This window comes from Chaetura pelagica, unplaced genomic scaffold (genome assembly GCF_000747805.2).
Source record: "Chaetura pelagica isolate M959 unplaced genomic scaffold, ChaPel_1.0 scaffold87, whole genome shotgun sequence".
Lineage (NCBI taxonomy): Eukaryota > Metazoa > Chordata > Aves > Apodiformes > Apodidae > Chaetura > Chaetura pelagica.
The window spans coordinates 461111-482996 of NW_009954189.1; the positions used below are offsets into that span (position 1 = coordinate 461111).

The 21886-nt window shown below is 44.4% G+C and overlaps 1 protein-coding gene across 1 annotated transcript in view; it reads left to right on the forward strand.

Moving 5' to 3' along the window:
• Positions 1-21886, forward strand: part of MYL3 (myosin, light chain 3, alkali; ventricular, skeletal, slow) — a 40375-nt gene that overhangs the window by 9513 nt on the left and 8976 nt on the right. Inside the window, exons 2-3 of the mRNA XM_010003050.1 lie at positions 15317-15344; positions 20790-20939. Coding sequence (XP_010001352.1) covers positions 15317-15344; positions 20790-20939 — 178 coding nt within the window. The remainder of the gene's footprint in view (positions 1-15316; positions 15345-20789; positions 20940-21886) is intronic.

Genomic DNA, 21886 nt, shown 5'->3' on the forward strand with positions numbered 1-21886 from the left:
GGGGTATATTCCACTCATTCTTAAGGCCAGAGCAAATCAAAGGAGCTTTCCAGATGGATTTTCTGGGCCATTGAAAGTCTGGCTGTCTTTGTCTACCTCTTTTGTTCACTGGGTGATATTTCTAGTAAAAATACTTTTGGGGGAGACTGGAAAAATACAGTTTGGTGGTACCAGAAGGTTTTGCAAATGCATACAGATTTTGCAAACAGTTTCCAAACGAAATCTGAAAGGCATAAAGCAAATCACCAGTTTCAGCTTATTTTAATATAAATTCCCTATTTAGTTTTTTTTTGATCTAAAGCAGCTAGTAATTTTGGAGGGTTCTGTCCTTCATACAGAAAAATACCCAGAAATATGTAATGGTTGCAATTACTTCAATTTGGGCAAAAGAGAACATCTTGACTGATCGGAACCATTTTTCTCCCTCATTTCCAACTAAAACTGTCATCAAGTAGAACACAAAAACCAAGTATGTTTTTATTCTTAATCAAGATGACTTTTTCCCTGGAAATCTGGAAATTGCTCCGTGTCACCGTAAAATAAGCAGTAGTATGATTTATTTAGTTCTTAAAATCAATTTGCTGGGCAGTTTCCCCCTCCAATTCTTTGGCACAGAGATGACAAAAGAGAACTTTTTTTGCAGTATCTGAGGTCTGTGGCACAGGGACACACACAACCAAACCTGTAAGCAGCTCAGCTTGGTGTGAGGGGTGGAGAGATGAAAATCTGTCCAGTTTCACATGCTCTTCTTTATTTGAAATAAATCAGAGTTGCAGCATTCCTAAATTTTCAGATCTTGGGGCATTGAAAGTAAAATGTGCAGCTTTCTGAGTTGTCACCTGGATTGCTGAGAACCAGGAGAGTGTTTTTGAACATGGCTTTCCTTGGTGTCTCATGGAAAGAAGATGAAGGGAGGTTGTAGGGAGGCTGGTGTTGGTCTCTCCCCCACAGGTAACTAGTTATAGGATGAAAGGAAATGGGTTTCAGTTGTGCCAAGGGAGGTTAAGGTTGGATTTTAGGAAAAGTTTCTTTACTGAAAGAGTGGTGAGTCCTTGGAATGGGCTGCCCAGGGAGCTGGTGGAGTCACCATCCCTGCAGGTGTTCAAGAAGTGTTTAGATGTGGCGCTTCAGGATATAGTTTAGTGGTTGTGGTAGTTGGATTATGGTTGGACTTGATGATCTTGAAGGTCTCTTCCAACCTTAATCATTCTGTAATTACTTGATTCTATGATCTCTTTACAGAACCTCAAACACCATCCATTTCATTACTCTTATACAGAAGAAAAGGTTATGGCAGTGGGTAAACCCTGCCCAAGGATAACCCAGCATTACTGACTCAGCTAAAATCCAAGTAAGATTTTCTGCAGGTGTGTCAAGGTTTGGTTTTTTCAGCTCCTTCTACACTTCCCCTCATACTCCTGGATGTTTCTCATCTTTATCTGTCCACCCTGATATTTATACACTCCTCGTCTCTCTGCAGTATTTCCCAGCCTGCTTTTCACTTCTGCATGAAGGACAGAAACTGTGCAAATTCTGCAAAGCAAAGAAATGTATAAAAGCAAAGCATTGATTTGAAAGGTTTTTCACTGCTCTCACAGGGGGATTTCAATGCAGATGTTATTTTCCCAGTTCATTTTCTCTTTTCAGTCTCTGTCTCCGACAAACAAGTTGTTTATTTCTGTTTTGCCACTGGATGAAGTCTGAAGATTTCTGAAAAGGGGCAGATGAGAGAATAACAAATAAACTCTTTTGGCAGTTTCTGGGGTTTTCAAGTGACTCTGCAGCAGGTCTTGACCTAGAAAGCCCTTACAGCAACACATCCTGCCATGGAAATGTATCTTCTGAGATCTCAGGCAACATGTTTGTCTGTCTCTTCAGCCTGTGGTGTGGATGTGGACTCTGTCTTTATTTGATTTATAGATGAGGAAGGAAGCAAAATATCAGTGTGCAGATCTCATGCTATGAGGGTGCATACTCAAGGTGGGAAGCAAATGAGAGCTGCATGTCCACAGCCTTACCATTATGGCTCCAGCCAGTGCCTCCCAGCCTTGCCTTTTCCTTTTCCTCTTTCCAATCTGCCCCTTGATGAACAGGGAGTTATTAAAAGCACACTCTGGATATGGAGCAGCACTGTAATAAGATCTGCATTTCTCACATAGCTGTTAAACCTCAATCAATATGGTTTTAATTGTCATTTGTGTAACGTGCAATAACTATTAAATTTAAATTAAATGCACAGCTCAGAGTATGCAGAAGGCCCTGGCCAAAGTGCTAACTTTTCCTGAGTTGCTGGAAAGCTGGACTGCAGAAACAGAGTAGTTATTCCTCCCATAAACCTGTTAAATATTAATTTGGAGAAAGGAAAAAAATGTTGAGAGTAGCTATAGGAGGGATGGGGGTGGAGAGGAACAGTGGCTCTTAAAAGAAACAGAAATGGTGTTTTTTTCCTAACTTCTGCAAAGATGTTAGTATTGGAGCAGAGGTGCCTGAGTGCACTTTTCCCCAGTGTATGTGCTGACAGGATGGAAAAAAGTGTTAGTAGGTCTTCCCCCCTGGAACTACCTTGTGAACTAGCCCCCTGTGAACTAGCCCCCTGTGAACTAGCCCCCTGTGACTACCCCACCCAAGGTAGTGAGGTGGATGGGAATGTGACTCGGAGCCAGATGATTATGTGGTGCCTTTCCTGCTGCTCCTGCACCCATTCCCTCTCAGGGGCAGGCTGATTATGAAACTGTCACCAAGTCCTTGCCATGCTGGCCCAAGGCAATACATCTCCATATGAAGTGAATTCCCAAGGGAAGGAGTCCTTTGGCTTTGCTGTGCAACCCCCAGCAGTGACCTCAGGAGCCATGTCCTTGAGCAAAGATCTCCCTCTGCGCTTCCATGTTACAGCAGCAAAGTGAGGACAGTGACAGATAGAGCTCTGACAGGGGCTTTCAGGAAGGGTTTTTATGTGCTAGAAGAGTAGAGCTGATATAAATACTTAAAAGCAGTTCCCCTTGGCAGCAGGTAAAGGTAGAGTGTATCTACACAGGTTTTCAGACAGAGCCGTGCAGTGGGTCCCTGCTCTGGACTGGCCAGCAGCAGGTAACTAGTTAGCTCTGGACTGGCCAGAAGCAGGCAACCAGTTAGCTCTGGACTGGCCAGCAGCAGGTAACCAGTTATCTCTGCACCAAGACCAGCAGCATGGGAAGAGTCTCTCCATGAACATGACTTTTCTAGAGAGATCTGCCCACCTTGCTGCAAAAGCTTTGGGTCTGAAACCAACCCAACCTCTCCTAAAGCTGTGGTGGCTCAAATATAAAGCTTTTTGATGTTAGACTGTGAGCTCCTCCACCTCCATCTTCTTTCCTCCCACTCTTCTTGGAGTCCTCAGGGACTTATCTGTTGTTTTAAGGTTTCCAAGTGACTTTGCTGTAAGGTTTCCAAGTGACAAAGGGGCTGGTTAAAGGCTAGATATTGGTAAAACCAGCAACATCAAAGTAATGTCAAAAAATATTTCCCAACAATATTTCATATATATATATATGCACACGTATCAAATTATAATATTCTGGCAAGTGTAAAGAAGTGAAAAGAAATACGGGAAAGGAAATGGATGTAATAGTAGTAGAGGGGCAATGCCAATATAATCTCCAGAAGGTTGGGTTTTTTTCCTTCCTAAGCAACTCTCCTTCCTGATTTTAATTTCATGTCTCATTGTGTGTAGGTGTCTTACATGGCATCGTTCCCTCCCCTGCCCTATTGGCCATCTGAATCCTAAAAAGCAGACAGGCAGAGAGGGACTCCCGTAAATTTAACCTGAAATCATCAGGCTGTGCTCAGGCTATGTGGTCAGCTTGCAGCCCAGCTCTCTTTGATGAGATAGCTGCTTCCCAGAATCCTAGCCATGGGCAGGGAACTGGGTATTACTGCCACTAATAACAGGGATCAGAAGAGCTTTACTGGCTTTTGCTCTTCAATGCTGCCCATGTCACAGACAGATTCCCAGCAGGGGGTCAAGCAGCAAAGCTCCCTCCACTCACATGTACACCTATGCTGATTTATCCCAGCTCAATACCTGCATCCTGCTTTGCCAAGGAGCTGTGCTCTAGATCCAAAAGATCCTGGCCTCTAGATTTAAAAGGATCAGTGTAGATTTATACCAGTCCTTTATAAACTATCATGTCTCACTTCTGGTTTCTCTACGTATGGTTGTCAATGTGAGTTGTGCAAACAATATATATTAAGAAGAAAATCTTCCCTGTGAGAGCTGTGATACACTAGCCTGTGTTGTCTAAAGAGACTGTGGGTGTCCCACCTCTGGAAGTGTTTCAGGCCAGGCTGGATGGGGCTTGGAACAACCTGGTGTAGTGAGAGATGTCCCTGCCCATGGCAGGTGAGGTGGAACTAGATGGGCTTGAAGGTGGCTTCCAACCCAAACCATTCTAGAATTCTATTTTTATATATATGTATGTATCTGTAGTAAATATCCATATATATATATATATAAAAATCCATAGTGTGTCACTGTGTGGGTAGATGTGTGTAGGAAAGAAATGTGAGTGTGCATTTACCTATGTACATACAAATCACACACACAAATAGATATATATGAGCAAACATTTACATCCATGAGTGCCCTATGAAGTTCTTCTTTATCCGTTTCCCCAGTTGCATATATAAGCACACAGTGCACCTACCCATGCAAGGTGCCTGGATGTCCAGCCTGGGGAGCAGTGCCCCTCTCCCTGCCCTCCAACAGGTTCAGGATAGCCAAGCTCCACAGTCCATCCTGCTGGGATCACTCTGGGAAGGAAGGTGGCTGGAGCCAACCCAGCCTCCAGCCTGCAAAAACTGCACCACTGCAGCAAAATTACACATCCAAAGCCCAGAATAGAAACTGTGACAATCCACTGGTTGTGTTTTCTGGGAAGCAGCAGAACCTCACAGCCACTGGGCAGACGTGGCTGAAAAAACCTCCTGTGAGAAGCCTGCTCCTGTGAATGATCTTAGGAAAACAAACCCATTTATAACCCACCCGCCTTAAAACAGCAATGGGGAGCAAGAAAATAAAAAAAATGCATTGTTGAGAACCCAACTATGGTTGAGAGCTGCCTGATGATAACTGCTGAGTGCCTGGGGGGGTGGGAGGGTAGAGAAGAAGGGAAAAAAAAGCCCCAACAAAAGTAAAAACAAGGAAGAAGAAAAAAATATAAATGAAAATAGAAAATGCTGGTAAGAAAAATAGCTCAAAGTTTTCCCTGTTTGTGGTTGGTGCTGACTAGTAGGTAATAGTCACAGGCTGGCAGAGGGTAGAAATGTTCTCTCTCTTTGATTTAATATCTGCAAAAAGAACTCCCTCCCCCCAAAAAAAAAAATTAATACTAAAAATATGCAGCCTTCTCTGTCCAGAAATGAAATGTCCTTGAATGTCTTGCTGCTTGGTGACAGCATCTTATAAACACACTGACTGAAGTTGCCTCCAACCTCCTTGCTTACAATGGCAGGAGCTGGCTATAATGAGAGCAAAGTGATGCTGGGGACTGAGGCAACAAGCACAGGGCTTGCAGGTCTCTGGAGAAACTGATTTTTCAGTGTCACCCTCCAGGCTTCCCTGCAAAGCCTGGAGAAAACTGTCCCAGGTTGGAGCATTTGTTAAGATGATCAGATTTTGGACACTGACACCATGGTAAGCAGACTGAAAACAACCCGAAACAAAACTGTGATGTCAGCTCTGCTTGTGGTTGTAAGAAACTTTAGATTTGGCTTCTTTCTGCATAAATAAATCTCTAAATCAAACAAAGGACCCCAGCAGGCTGAACTGAAAGGAAAAACTCATGGTGGTGACAGGGAGAGGGAAAGTGTTTCTCCTGCTTTTTGTCTTCCACTGGAATTTGAAATGTTGATAAAAGGGCAGGATTTAAAATTCCCATCTTCTTGACCAAGACCCCAGCTGGGGCTCAGCCTTTCAAACTGGAGCTCCCTGGTGAGGCTGGGGACAGGCAGGAACACCCAGTCCAGCTGTGGTTACAAAGTGAGTTCAGAGCCCTGTGTTTCTCAGCTCACAGTGAACGACGTCCTGGTTTGGAAAAGAACCTGAAAAAATCCCGACCAAAAGCAACCCCCAGGGTATGAAGAATGGCAGAGATTTTTCTTTTGGTGCTTGTGGATTTTCTACAGGGAATTTTGGGCCCATTTAAAGCTGAGGCTGGGCTGCAGTGGGTTTATTTTTGGGGAGGCATGTGCACTGTGCCTGCCAGCTTTGGGTAACAACAGCAGAGCTCTCCCTGTTGCCAGCACCTTATCATGGTGACACTTCAGCACCTTGTCCTGTCACCACTGCAGCAAAATTACACATCCAAAGCCCAGAATAGAAACTGTGACAATCCACTGGTTGTGTTTTCTGGGAAGCAGCAGAACCTCACAGCCACTGGGCAGACGTGGCTGAAAAAACCTTCTGTCTGGATGTCCAGCCTGGGGAGGCCCTCTCCCTGCCCTCCAACAGGTTCAGGAGAGCCAAGCTCCACAGTCCATCCTGCTGGGATCACTCTGGGAAGGAAGGTGGCTGGAGCCAACCCAGCCTCCAGCCTGCAAAAACTGCACCACTGCAGCAAAATTACACATCCAAAGCCCAGAATAGAAACTGTGACAATCCACTGGTTGTGTTTTCTGGGAAGCAGCAGAACCTCACAGCCACTGGGCAGACGTGGCTGAAAAAACCTCCTGTGAGAAGCCTGCTCCTGTGAATGATCTTAGGAAAACAAACCCATTTATAACCCACCCGCCTTAAAACAGCAATGGGGAGCAAGAAAATAAAAAAAATGCATTGTTGAGAACCCAACTATGGTTGAGAGCTGCCTGATGATAACTGCTGAGTGCCTGGGGGGGTGGGAGGGTAGAGAAGAAGGGAAAAAAAAGCCCCAACAAAAGTAAAAACAAGGAAGAAGAAAAAAATATAAATGAAAATAGAAAATGCTGGTAAGAAAAATAGCTCAAAGTTTTCCCTGTTTGTGGTTGGTGCTGACTAGTAGGTAATAGTCACAGGCTGGCAGAGGGTAGAAATGTTCTCTCTCTTTGATTTAATATCTGCAAAAAGAACTCCCTCCCCCCCCCAAAAAAAATTAATACTAAAAATATGCAGCCTTCTCTGTCCAGAAATGAAATGTCCTTGAATGTCTTGCTGCTTGGTGACAGCATCTTATAAACACACTGACTGAAGTTGCCTCCAACCTCCTTGCTTACAATGGCAGAAGCTGGCTATAATGAGAGCAAAGTGATGCTGGGGACTGAGGCAACATGCACAGGGCTTGCAGGTCTCTGGAGAAACTGATTTTTCATTGTCACCCTCCAGGCTTCCCTGCAAAGCCTGGAGAAAACTGTCCCAGGTTGGAGCATTTGTTAAGATGATCAGATTTTGGACACTGACATCATGGTAAACAGACTGAAAACAACCCGAAACAAAACTGTGATGTCAGCTCTGCTTGTGGTTGTAAGAAACTTTAGATTTGGCTTCTTTCTGCATAAATAAATCTCTAAATCAAACAAAGGACCCCAGCAGGCTGAACTGAAAGGAAAAACTCATGGTGGTGACAGGGAGAGGGAAAGTGTTTCTCCTGCTTTTTGTCTTCCACTGGAATTTGAAATGTTGATAAAAGGGCAGGATTTAAAATTCCCATCTTCTTGACCAAGACCCCAGCTGGGGCTCAGCCTTTCAAACTGGAGCTCCCTGGTGAGGCTGGGGACAGGCAGGAACACCCAGTCCAGCTGTGGTTACAAAGTGAGTTCAGAGCCCTGTGTTTCTCAGCTCACAATGAACGACGTCCTGGTTTGGAAAAGAACCTGAAAAAATCCCGACCAAAAGCAACCCCCAGGGTATGAAGAATGGCAGAGATTTTTCTTTTGGTGCTTGTGGATTTTCTACAGGGAATTTTGGGCCCATTTAAAGCTGAGGCTGGGCTGCAGTGGGTTTATTTTGGGGGAGGCATGTGCACTGTGCCTGCCAGCTTTGGGGAACAACAGCAGAGCTCTCCCTGTTGCCAGCACCTTATCATGGTGACACTTCAGCACCTTGTCCTGTTGGGTTCTTTGCAAGATAGTTGCAGGGAAAGGGCTGTGACATTTTAAAAGGGTCCAGGTGCTGGTTGGCTTTGTAGGAATTGCAAGTACATGAGGATGGGTGGGATTTGCTGGGGGCTAGCTGTTGGCTTCATCCCAGCCCTGGGAAGGCTTGGAGTGCTGATGGCTGCAATGCCAAAGGTGGAGAAAAGTAACACTTTGGGGGTGGAGTTGGGAGAGCCTGAAGTTTGCATCACATTGCATGATGTGAGGTTGTGTCAAGGTAGGTCTGGGAAACCTTCATGTTTTCTACACAGGACAGTGAAATTCATGAGTGTGTGCATTGCTGGGCTGCAAAACCCTGTCAGACTAGATCTGGGAGGAAGAAAAAGGACTGGAGCACCTGCCTTACAAGGAAAGGCTGAGAGACCTGGGACTTTTCAGTCTAGAGAGGAGAAAACCACGGGGGAGACCTAATGAATGTCTATAAATACATGAGGGCATCAAGAAGGCAGGACAAGCTCTTGTCATGTGTACCCTGTGATAGGATGAGGGGCAATGGATTCAAACTGGAGTTCAGAAGGTTCCACGTCAACATGAGGAAGAACTTCTTTCCTGTGAGGGTGACAGCCCTGGGACAGGCTGCCCAGAGAGGCTGTGGAGTCTCCTTCTCTGGGGACTTTCAAGACCTGTCTGGATGCCTTTCTGAGTGATCTGCCCTAGTTTTTGGTCTGCTCTGGCAGGGGGGTTGGACTTGATGATCTTCCAAGGTTCCTTCCAACTCCTAACATTCTGTGATTCTGTGAAAAGGAAGGTAGATGGTTGTGGTGGCTGGTGCTGCTGGTGGAGGTACTTTGCCAAGGTGTTTTGTTTCTTGGAGGACCTCCCTGTGTACTATCAAGAGCTTCAGCTTCCACATTCAAACTTGACTCCTCTGCTTCCAGATTTTTACTTTGCAGACATTTTTCTGCCACCTCTTCCCTGAGACACTTCAAACTCATTTCACTTAAGCCAACCTCATCTGGTCTCATTCCTTTCTAGTGTGACTGCCACGTCATTCAGCAACCTACAAGAGCTATAGAAATGTCTCATCTGAGAGCAAAATTAGTTTAGCAAAGGCTTGGTGGAGGAATTAAAATATTAAACGACACTGGCTTGAATTTTCAGGAGGAGGTTTCAGTAACACACAAAAAAACCCACAGAAATTCTTTTTTGGCAGCTCAAAATGGATTTCTTGAGTCCAGGAAGACTTGTTTTGGTAGGGTTTGGAGTGACCTAATGTGGGCGAGTGGGATTCTTTAAGTCAATTATACATGAAATAAGCCATTTCAATGTGAAAATATTTGAATTTAAAATATGTAAAAAGAGAAGAAAAAAGCTGCCAGTATTTGCAAGACAAAACATTCGATTTTGGAAATGAAAGACAAAGGGAAAGGTTTTTGTGTAAAAATAATAAGTGTAATAATAAAAATGCCTCTGTTTTTTTCTTACTTTAATCTGATAACCAAATTAAATACAGAAGTGTCTGCCTTTTTCTGGGTACTTTCCAACCTACTGTATCCACCAAGTATGACCAGTTTTCCCTGTCCTGAGACCTTCCTTCATCTTAAGATGTTCATATTGCAACAGGCACATGATGTCCCATTAATTACATGTGGAATGGTGGAGACCACCTGGCCTCATGCATGTGAATTGAGAAATGGGTCTTATTCCTTCCTAACACCCACTTACCAGGAGGTTTGAGGGCCAGAAACCCCCAGGAAGTATTGCAGTGTGGTCCACAAGTTGCTCACTTGGGGTTCTTCTCCATCAGAGACATTACCCAACAATCTACTGCCTGTCTACTTCAAGCAGACAGCACAGGCAACCTCTGACCTCTCCTAAACCCCAGGCTCTCCTCCAGGACTTAACAGAGATCATTTTTTAGGTTTTATAACTTCTTTCATGGTTGCAAACATCTGAACAAAGATATTCTAGTAAGGCTGGTGAAGGGGGGAGTTGCAGAGAAGGTGGGAAGCCAGTTGTTGATAAATAGTTGAAGAATCCAAACCCATGGGAGAACCCAGGGAGAACAGTCAGTCCACAAAGGGTTTGATATTTCTGGTGCTGGCCATTGCCAGAAGCTGTCTCAGTTCTCCAGGATGGCTGTGTTATTCTCCCGTTGAGGCTCTGGAATTTCCTTTTGCACTCCAGAAAGTTGTGGTGACACATTCCCTAGCCCAAAAAGGGAACTATCACTTTATAGGCGACTGTTGGAGTTGGAAAAGGACAGTGAGTGAAAAGAACACTGCTCCTTCAGCCCCAGAAGGAAAGCAAGAAGCAAGGGCATGTGAAGCACTGCCAGGGAACTGTCACCCAACACTCTGAAGATGCAGAGCACCAGCACCAAAGGTGAGGTTGCTTTGAGTGGACAAGCTGCCTACAAAGTGCAAAGCTGAACCTGTGCCCTGTGGACTTCTCAGGCTGTGGTTCCTCACTCAGGGGCAATTCAGAGCACAATAGTAGAGCTGAGCAGGTTTAGACTGAGGTGTTGAAGTCCAGGATTGTGTTGCATTTCTTTCTTTGGGGTAGGAATATCATGGGTTCCCCAGATCCATTTCTTAATGCCTCCACAGTCCTTCACCTGCCCATCATAGCATAATCAAATGGTTTGGATTGGAAGGGACCTTAAAGATAATTTAGTTTCAACCCCCCTGCCATGGATGTGGAACCTCCCACCAGTCCACATTCAGTGCAATGCACCTAGTTCAGCTCTCACCCTCTCTAGCTTTGTTGCCACCTAGGAATATCACATGGAATGGCTCTGAGACCCAAAGCAGTGTTTCCTACCCCCAAACCAGACACTGCTCATTCACACAAGATTTTTGTGTCCACTTCTTAAGGGACAAGGTGAATCAAAACATGACAGAACTCATCCATGCTTATTCCAAACTAAAGTAGGGACCAGAAACCCATAAGGCTGAAGTGATAATAGGAACAGTGGAGATACTCTGCTGAAATTATTCAGCTCTCAGGAAACCCAGATAAAAGAAAGATTCAAAATGAACATTTTGTCATGGAAAAGAGTGCAGGCTGGAGAAAAAAGTGGTTATGTAACAGCATCCTCTGCATGACCTTGATAAAGATTTTGCCTCATTTTTTTCTGATCTTGAAGTACATTATTTTTAATGAAAAGCTTCACCAACTCAGCTGAAAATAATGGTTGATTCCTATTGCCACTTCATTTTCCTTATTGGTATAGTTAGCTATCATAAAAAGTCAACAATTCTGTTCTCTCTTTGACTCCCAGACACTGTATTTTCTGTCATTCCATAATTATCTGTCATTTCAGACCATCTTGAAGTACTTTTTCTTCTGCAAGCACTGGTGACAAAACTGAAAAATAGATTATCAGAAGAGTTTTATGGTTGGGTTTCTGTCTTGCAAAATGTTCATTGTATTTTAGCTGTTCACATGAAGACTGGGTGCAACCTCTTGTACTGTGTGTGTCACAGCTCACATAGTCATAGAATCACAGACTCGTTTGAGTTGGAAGGGAACTGAAAGTTCATTTAGTTCCAAACCCCTACATGGACAGAGACAGCTCCCACTAGGTCAGGTGGCTCAGAGCCCAATGCAACCTGCCCTTGAACACTTCCAGGGATGGGGCAGCCACGGCTTCTCTGGGTAACTCGTTCCACTGTCTCACCACCCTCATAGTGAGGAATTTCCTCTTAATGTCTGGCCTAAATCTTCCCTCTTCCAGTTTTGATCCATTACCTCGTTCTCTCACAACAAACCGTTTTCAAAAGTCCCTCCCCAGCTTTCCTGGAGCCCCTTCAGGCACTGGAAGCTGCTCTCACGTCTCCCCAGAGCCTTCTCTTCTCCAGGCTGAACACCTCAACTCTCTCAGCCTGTCTCCAGATCAGAACTTCTTCAGCCCTTTAATCATCTTTGTGGCCCTCCTCTGGACTTCCTCCAGGATCTCCATGTCCTTCTTACGTTGGGGACTCCAGAATTGGACACAGTGCTCCAGGTGGGGTCTCATGAGAACTGGGTAAAAGGGCAGAATCCCCTCCCTGGCCCTGCTGGCCACATTGCTTTTGATGCAGCCCAGGACATGGTTGCTCTCTGGGCTGGAAGTGCACATTACTGGCTCATGTTGAGCTTCTTGTCCACCATCACCCCCAAGTCCTTCTCCTTTGAACTGTTTTTGATCCATTCTCCACACATGCCAGTCAAGTGTCTGTATGCTGTACCCCACCTTCCCTCCCATCAGACCATGAGCTGAGTAGAAATAATGAAGGAAGTCCTCAGGGCAACCCTGGGACCCAAATGTAGGTATAACAAAAGTTTCAGAAGGCAAAGGAGATGAGAGATCAGGATTGACCATCAAACTAAGGGTTGGAACTGTAAGAGACTTGGTCAAGGTTTGCCCATGGGCAGTGGAGGAGTTTATGTACCTCACGATTGCTCTGCACAAAAAAAAACTGGGAGAAGGGATGATGGGGATGATGTGTATTAATATGTTTAAAAGGGTCTTAGTGGAAAAACCCACATGGCTATGGAATACAAATGCAATCTCAACATGATACTGATCTTGCTGGCCTTTTGGGTCTTTTCCCATCTGCTGCATTTCTGCCTGCTAAATCAGTCTGCCAAGAGCACAATAAAAATAAACCCCTCCTCCTTCTTCAAAACTAGCCCTGCCATGGCTCAGTGAGAACCTTGCTCTTTGAATTAGGATTCCTCAGAATACCATGAAACAAGTAGAATATTGTTTCTTTTCTGGAAGGGCTCCTTGCTTGCATTGTCTAAATACTTCTCCCCAGAAGAGCTCCTGACTGCTGGTTGGCAACAGTTTTATTAATAGGACTTGTTTCAGGCTTTGTTGTGTCCGACTTATCACGCATGGAGTTATGTGCTTGATGGAGATACTAAGGGTTTAATAGAGAAAATTCCCTGAGATATGAAGCTGTGAATGACGTTGACAAGGGGTGTGTGCATCCCTCCTGGGGCCTCTGGGACAGAAGCAGCTTCATGCCTTTGTTTAGACAAAGAGGAATGCTGCATTAGGGCTACAGTTGATGTCACCGGTCACCAGGTGATGATCCCCTAAAGCCATGACTCCTAAGACAGCAGGAAAGCTGGCATAACACTTTTTGTTTGTTATGGAAAGATTTCAATTCAGATGCCTGGTGCCTTCAAAGGACACGTAGCACAGTCCACACATCAGGGCAGGAGACAAGTAGGAAGAAATTAGCAATCAGCAGCTGTTTCTTACGTGACTTTCTGTCAACCACCACCACTGTGAGCCTTGGTGTTGTGGGTGCTGGGCACTCATAGGAATGTCCTTGCTTGTTCCTTGTTCCTTGTTTGTCCCAAATATTCCCTGCAACCTCAGGGAACAGAAAAAATGCCAGGGGAAAGTCAATTCTCGTGAAGTGCTAGTATATTTAAAACTATCAAACAAACAAACAAACAGAGAAATGAAACCCCAAAGGAAGGAATTCTAGACTAGGAACTGGAGAATGTAGAGCCATATCTGGGAAAGCAAATTGACATTGAAGCTGGGAGCAGGTGTTTCAGCCTCCTGCTTCAGGTGAGAAGGTGCTGAGAGAGCTCAGTGAAGTCTGGTGTGATGCTGGTGTGCAGTGGTGTAAGTGCCTGGGGCAGGAGTGGGTCTGGGCTTCAGGGGCACCAGGGATGACATTGGTTTTGTGTATTTCTCACCATTCTGAGGGAGAGAGAAAGGAAAAAAACCCAAACCTCAGCCATCTTCAGTCTAAATATAGTCCAAAGTTCATTCCATCCATCTTCAATGATACCTTGTGGCTGTAATGGTGACTCCCCTTCCCCTACAACTCCGTGGTGGTTTGTGCTGAGAGGGGAGAAAACAGCAGCAGCCACCACCCACACATCTCAGCAGCTTTCCTGAGAGGAAGCCATGCCTGGGTGGTAAGTCTGGGCAAACCATCTGCCACGGCCTTGCCAGCTGTCACACAGGGCCCCCCAGCTCTGGGTGGTGGTTTTATAGGGTCCATAATTAAAGGTGAGGCATGCTCAGCCCTTCAGCTCAAAACTTCTCTTTTGATCCAGCTGTGGGAATTTACAGCCATCCTTTTTTTTTTGCTCTGATACAATTTCTCCTGGCTTGCAGTCTGCCAAAGAGTTAGCCCACAGCTGGGTGAGACTCAGCAGAAAGGGACATCTACACCCGTGTTAGTTACCCCCACTCTTTTTATTTGAGTTAGAAGAACTGATTGATCCACTCAGTGAAAAGGAGAACATAACTCATCTTCTCTCCAAGTATGGACCTAAGGCAGTTCAAATCACACCCAGAAGTGCCCATTCCCTTCTACCTGGTATAAAGAAAATGTGAGGTCATGGACATGAATGTTTACATCTAAGTGTAGCTGAGATGAGTTCTTCCCCAAGAGCAAGCCATGATACTGATTTATATACAAGTGGCCAGCAGCTCTGGCTTTATTGCACTCACAGTGGTTATTGATGCCTGAATAAACCCAATCTAGTTCCAGTCACATTCTCCAGTCACAAGCTTGATACAATTAAGCACACTGAGCACAAGGTTGCTGCTGATAATGCACCTGTATAAACGTGTTCCCTGATGGGTATTTATTTGTAATTAATCTATGGAATGTGGATTTGGGCTAGGACTCAATCTAGATTATTATAACCTTCCTGACAAGATGAGTTTGGACCACTCCACACGTCAGGAAAGGGAAGAGCATTACTGTTCTTCTGGGGGCTCCTTTCTTGCATTCTTTGAATGCCTCCTTCCAGCCAGCCTCCTGGCTGCCTCTTGGGTGACTATTTTATTGATTGGATTTCACTCAAGGCAAGTGGTGACTGAAAATTGCAAACCCAGTGGTAATGCCCTGAATGAGCTAGTTCAGATAAGATTGAACAGGACAGACACAAAAAAAATAGTGGCTTAATTTTCAACAGTTGCAGGACTAGTGTTGAGTGCTGCCTTCCAAGTCCACCAGATGTTTTCTGGTTCTTCTTTCTCCTAAGTCAGATCACAGAACCACAGAATCTTAGGGATTGGAAGGGACCTTGAAAAATCATCCAGTCCAACCCCCCTGCCAGGGCAGGATCAGCCAGAGCACATCACACAGGAACGTGTCCAGGTGCTGTAAAATCATTTTATTGGAATTATGAGTCAGTCTCCTTCATGAACCTCACAAACACCTATAAGAAAGAGACTAACCCAGTGTGGCTCTTATTTGTTTCAGTTTTCTGGCTTTATCTGGCTTTTATTCTTTGTCTCTTTCAGGTTGAATTCACCCCTGATCAGATTGAAGGTGAGGAAGATGTGTTTCTCTTCTGTGCACAGCAAACACCATCACTGGGAGGTGCTGGCAGGTGTTGATGTGGACACTAGGGTGGTACTGGAGCTCCCTTGAGAAGGAAGTTCATGTTTCATTCAAGTTTAATACATGGTTTTGCTCTTGCTCCATCCCTCCTCCAAATCCTCTGTTGTGTTGGTCAAATGAAAAGGGGAAAAGCCCCTCACTGTGCAGAAAAGGTATTTATTTCATTAAGGGAAACATCAGCTTCTCTGATAATGAAGCAAAATCAAGAGCAGAAAAAAACAAACCAAAGCAAAACAAACAGGAAAAAACATGGCCAAAAGCTTCAGTCCAAATATACACTCTTTCTATAAGAAAACCCACTGACAAAATACCAAACCTTTCCAGAGAAGTCTCACAGCTCCTGTGTTCAATCAGGATTTAATGAGTTACAACTTTACAGTTTTGTGACAGCTCTTCAGAAACCAGAAGTAATGACAGTGATGGCTTTTTTTTTAAAACAACAACAACAAAAACCAACAACAAAAAATTCAAAGCAAAAAATCAGCATTACTTTCTGACATCTTTGTCCCAGCCCAAGAAATTGAGACTGAAACCTCATGGATGAAGTCCTGGGAACATTATCCCTGCAGCTGTCCCCTCTTTCCTCAACTACCAGCCTGTTTTTGACTTTATGGGATAATTGATGGTTGGAGTCCAACATGTAATTGAATTTTGCTTTGGTCTTTAAACACTTGGCAGAACTTGGTAGAGCCTATGAAAGATGGTATCAGAAAATGGGTTAATGAGAACCAATGAAAAAAAAAAGCAGCAATTACAAGCCATCCAGTCAGGCTGATTCAGAGAGGAGAGGTAGAGAAAAAAGGATTTTCAGAACTGGAACCAAATGCCATAATATCTTCGAAATTGAAGATTTGCCACAGACTTCCAACATTACATGAGGATTTTCAAGCCCCCTTCAAGCTTTAGTTTCTATTTTAGAAAAACAGGTCAGAAGTAGTAACTCATGATTAGAGGCAACTGTTAGTTTCTGAGAATCTACCTTTTTTTCCAGTCCCAAAGTAAAGGGAGAACTGTAGAAGAGGCACAATTCTGAGCCCCAAACTTTGAACTATTCCAGCAGCACACACCAGTTGGATGTCTCTTCAGTCAATGTTTCGGAGATCAGATAATACTCACCTAGTTTCTATACCTTGTTTCCCCTCTTGCTGAGGAGAAGTAGCTCTTGAGACTGTAGAAGAGAATGGGAAAAGATTTGTCCAGAAAAAAATGATAATATGAAAATGAGGTGCTTGTCTGGCCATCAGCCCATTGGGATAGCTAGAAAATGACAAATTTGGAGCAACCCCAGGACTGCCATAAAAGGTAGCAGGTCTAGAGCAGAGGTAGACCATCTTAAGAAGCAGAAACTTGCACCATCTTCCTTTTCTTCTTCTTACAGCTGCCTGCTGGTCTAGCTGTACAGAAAAGCATACACAGAAACACAGGGAATCCAAGACTTGTGAAATAGGATGGTCTTGAAATATCAAAGGGAAAGCCATGGGACAGGAAGCAGATAACATCATCTGTGTGAGAAAGGCTGTGAGACATCCACACCAGCTACAGCAGCACAGTGGAGTCATGCTCTGTGCTAGCACTGGGAAGGAACATTAAATCCCCTCCAGGTTAATCCCACACTTGGCTCACAGGTTCTGCCAGGAGTTCCTGGCAAGACTGACCTGAGCATCATCTGGGGACTGATCACTGCTCTTCAATCAGCTTCTCAAGTCCTTTCCTCCTGGCCTCTTCTAGTTCCTTTCTTCTCTTTCCTTCACCTGACCTTTAAAATGTTCCTAGATTCCTAGGCAGACAGATTGATAGGCATTGGAAAGATATTTACAGTGAAGGGGAGCTTAGATTCTTCAGATGTAGATTTATATCTGCATCATGGTCCACAGTTGTTCCTGGATTGTCCCTGGTACAGGTTGTCCTTTGTACTGGTTTGCACATGTCAAACCCTTGCCAAGAAGTGTGCTACCAGTTCAAGAAAGTGGATAATCAGTATTCCAGTGCTTGGGACTGTTTTATTTCATCTTAAAAGCACATGCTGGAAAGCAAACACCACTTGCCATGATTTATAGCTGTTATAGTGGCTGTTGGCATGACTCAAGAGTTGGGATTCACAGGAGTTCTATATTAATATATCTTTTTTATTTGTTTTCTCCTTCCCATTCTTCAAGTTTCCAAGATTGTCAGCTCTTCATTTCTTCTGGGTTTTGGTTGCACTTGTTTTATTCTGGATTCATTTTCAGGTCCACACTGCACTGCTAATTTTGTCAAATGGCCTCTTCCATGGAGCCATAAGGAGATCAAGGTCACCTGTAATACCTTTATATGTGTTTGGTTTGGTTTGTTTTTTTAAAAACCAGACCTCTAATGTATAATAACCACCTCTCTCTCTGTTGTCCAGATGAGGACCTAAGTGTCTCAGTGAGACAAGATCCTTCCACATTTGTCAGCTGAAATTAGATCAATTGAAAATTGATTCTATGTGATAGATATTAACTGCCTGTCAGTAACATCTATCCCCAGCCTGTTCTCATTGAGCCCAGTTGCTTTTCTGACAGCTGACTCTGAGTTGAGGTGGTGGAGAAAACAGAGAAAAGGCAACATCTCCAAGTTTTGTCCAGCCTTATCTTCTAAGATACCTAGAAGTTACCTGAAGGAGGCCTTGCAGGAAAGCTGGAGAGGGACGTTTTACAAGGGAATGGAGCAATAGGATGAGGGGGAACAATTTTAAACTGAAAGAAAAGAAATGTAGATGATACATTAGGGAGAAATTCTTTGTTCTGAGGGTGGTGAGACACTGTCACAGGTTGCCCGGAAAAGAAATTTAGATGATACATTAGGGAGAAATTCTTTGCTCTGAGGGTGGTGAGACACTGCCACAGGTTGCCCAGAGAAGTTGTATCTACTCCATCCCTGGAAGTGTTGAAGGGCAGGTTGGATGGAGCTCTGGGCAACATGACCTAGTGGGAAGGGTCCCTGCCTCTGGCAGTGGGGTTGTAACTAGCTGACCTTTAAGGTCCCTTCCCACCCAAAACATCCTGTGATTCCATGATACTCTGAACCCTCCTGCTAAGGAAGAGACTTTGCTGTGCCAGACTTACCTCCCTGCAAGGATTCAGTGTTATGTTGGGCCCCAAAAGATCCGTGACAGAAAGAGAGGAATTGTCTGTTGGTGAAGCCACGTGGACACATCCATCTTTGCATGTCCTCCTGCCTCAACTGGGAGTGAAAGTCATCGGTTGTGGCAATGTGTATTTATGAAACTGGATTCCTGGCCTCTTCAGCCCCCTAAATTGCTGAAAAGAGAAGAATAAGAGCTATTCAAGATGAGAAGATAGGTAGCAATTAGGCCTATGAAAATATACACTGCTCCTGCCAGTGGTTTAATGGCTAGGAGGACAGAGGAGACCATAACCAGGCTGGTTTGTTGCTTTGATGGAAACTTGCATGAAGCCAGCAAACTCAAATGCAAATGTAGAAAAAAACCCCAAACAGGCCACTTCTGCATATTGACAAGATGGGGTTTCCAAACCCACAGGCCAATGCTCTGGTGAAAGGCAGTTACATTTGATTTAATATTAAAAAAAGAAAAAAGAGAAGCATGAGCTGTCAGGGACTGTGATGGATTGTGAACCTTTAGGAGATGGTGGGAAGGGTGCACAGGCAACTGTTGTCCAGGACCAGGTGAGAAGCATGTGGATGAGTAGCTCAGGGAGGTAGGTGTGTTTCTCATCCACCTCAGCTGCTGAGACCCCCAGGAAAAGGCAGAGCTGGGAGTGGGGCTCTGCCCCCCTTCCACTGTCAGGAAGGAGCCCATGAAAATCCACTATTGCCCTCTGCTGGAGTGAGGGCTGCCAATGGGACCTGGGTTCCAGCTGGTGACAGAGGAGAGAAAGATCCAGGAGAAAGAGGCAGGGAGAGAAAGAAAGAGACAGCAAAGAGGAAAAAGCAAAGAAGAAAAGAAGTGTTAGAGTGGAGTGTTATTTAGCCCGAAATGAGAAAACACAGCCTTATATGAAAGTGTTGGATGAGGAAGGAAATGAGTAAGTTATGAGTGGAATGATAAAAATAAGGAGAGAGGCAAAACTAGCAACACTAGAAGAAAGAAGGACAGAGCAAAATAAGCAAAGGAGAAGAAAGAAGAAAAAAAAAGAGGGAGGAGGAATATTCAGTAGGAGAAGGAACTGAGAAGGGAAAGATGGAGAAAAACTGTTGTGCAAAGTGCACGGCTGGATGGTTGAGTCAGGAGCTACAGGGGAAAAAAAGTAACCACACTGTTTGGAGAGAAGGAAGGAAACTTGTAGAGAAGAGTAACAGCAGGAGAAGGGGCATATCCAGGGCTTTGCAGCCAAGGGGATGTGTGTTCATTAAAGGATAACAGCCTGGTACTGTTGCCTGCACCCCGAGATGCTCCTCTGGCTCTGCCATGTGTCTGCAGCTGCAGCAGGGAGAGGCAAAGCTGAGTAACTAGTGTCTGGGGAAGTCTACCCTGGCATCCTGCACTGACTCCATTCATTAGTGGTAGATCAAGCACCCTCTCCCATGGGAATGATCTTGTCAAACTATTGCTGCTCACAGTGGTCAGGGACTCACTGTTCAGCCAGAAGACAAGACCTGAGGATATGTTCACAAGGATACAGTGGAGGTGAGCAGAGGTTGCCTTGCAAGGGCTCTGCATGAGTGCACAGGGGAAAGCAGGCAGATGTGAAACCACTGGAGAGAATGATTGCATCTCCACACATGATATCTGACCTGAAATTGGTAGCTGATGGGATATCAAACCTTACTTGTCCGGATGGAATGGGACTGGGTGCTAGTAAAAAGAAAAAGAAGATGATTCATCCAGATCTGCTCATTGGCACTGTTAAATACAACAATTAGTCAATGATAAGATGTTGCATATACTTTCACCCTCTCCCACTAGTAGACTCTTGGTTGTGTGATAATTCCTGTAGGTTATCATGGCATATCCTGTTATCTGCTAACAGAGGTGCTCCTTTATCCCAGTGGGCTGTCTCAGTGCTCTGTCAGTGTTCAGTGCTGAACACAATACCCAGTTAGCTGCTATTGAATTCTGTGCCACCCTGAGTGCTCCTGATGAGCTGGAAAGCTCTCAAGGCCAACCATTTCCACAAGTTTTTCTGGGACGGAAATACCACGAGAAGAACATTTGACCTCTCCAGATCCGTTCCCTGCCTGAACTGGGAAACGCAGGGGAGGAGGAACACAAACATTGGAGATAACAGCAAGAACAAAGCCAATCAAACTCGTTCCCAAACTTCAAAATAAAAGGGTCGGGCAGAGTTAGTCAGGGGGAAGGTCTGGGCTTGCTTTGGTTTTATCTGAGGCAGCATAACATGCCCTTCTTTTCCTGTTCTTATTTTCCAGAATTTAAGGAAGCCTTCTCACTCTTCGACCGAACTCCTAAATCTGAGATGAAAATCACATATGCACAATGTGGAGATGTCTTGAGAGCTCTGGGGCAAAATCCAACCCAGGCTGAGGTCATGAAGCTGCTTGGCAGACCCAAACCAGAAGGTTGGTGTGTTCTCTGTGTTCTTTTTGGAAAAGAGCACTCCCAGAATGATTTGGGAAGCAGATGAGGTCTTCATTCTCTGATGGAAAGATTCATTGTGAAGTAACAAAGGGTGTAGAACAGCCTCTGCAGACCAGAAAAAGAAATGAATTAAAACTGTGATCTCGCAGACAATATAATTGTCTCAAATTTAGGACAATGAATTAATTTAATAGCCCGATGTGTCAATGTGTTTTACCATGTCAAGCTTTTGCCTTTTAAAATTGTTTTGATGACAGGCATTCACATGCCTTTACTTAAAATGCAGGCTTTTTAAAGACATCCAAAGACTAAAAAGCATAGACTGAGTGTGGCACACATCTTGGTCTACAAAAGTACGTGTTAGGAGGTCTGGAATGACTGCAGTAACACCTCCCTTCAATGTTTGCCATACACCAAATATTTTGTCAGAAGACAGGAACTGTCTCTCAGCCCTTATCTACATCCAAGCATTTTCTAGATTAATTCTCTGTTCTTTCCTCCCACTGAGGTGGAACTGACAGCCTCCCATTCCACAATTCTGGTATTTCAGGATATGGCAATGACACAGTGGCAGGTAGGACAAGGCTTCAAAAAGTAACAAAATACCTTCAAATAATCTTGAAAGGCAAAGAATTAGGAAAATGGGATACACAGCCCTGGTCCAGCTTATTTGCTCTTTAGCTCCTCTCCCAGAATGGTGGGAAACATCTCTACATCATAGGGCTGATTTTGTATTGGGAATGAGCTTCACTTACTGTCTTCTGCGTGGTTTCATACTTTTGTTTGCATGAAGCAGCCTTGAGAGCCTAACAGTATTTTTTTCCCTTAGTGTCTGTTTATGTCAGATACTAGGAGACATATGTCTGTCTGTCTGTCTCTCTGTCTGTCTGTTTATCCATCCACCCACCCACCCCTCCACCCGTCCACC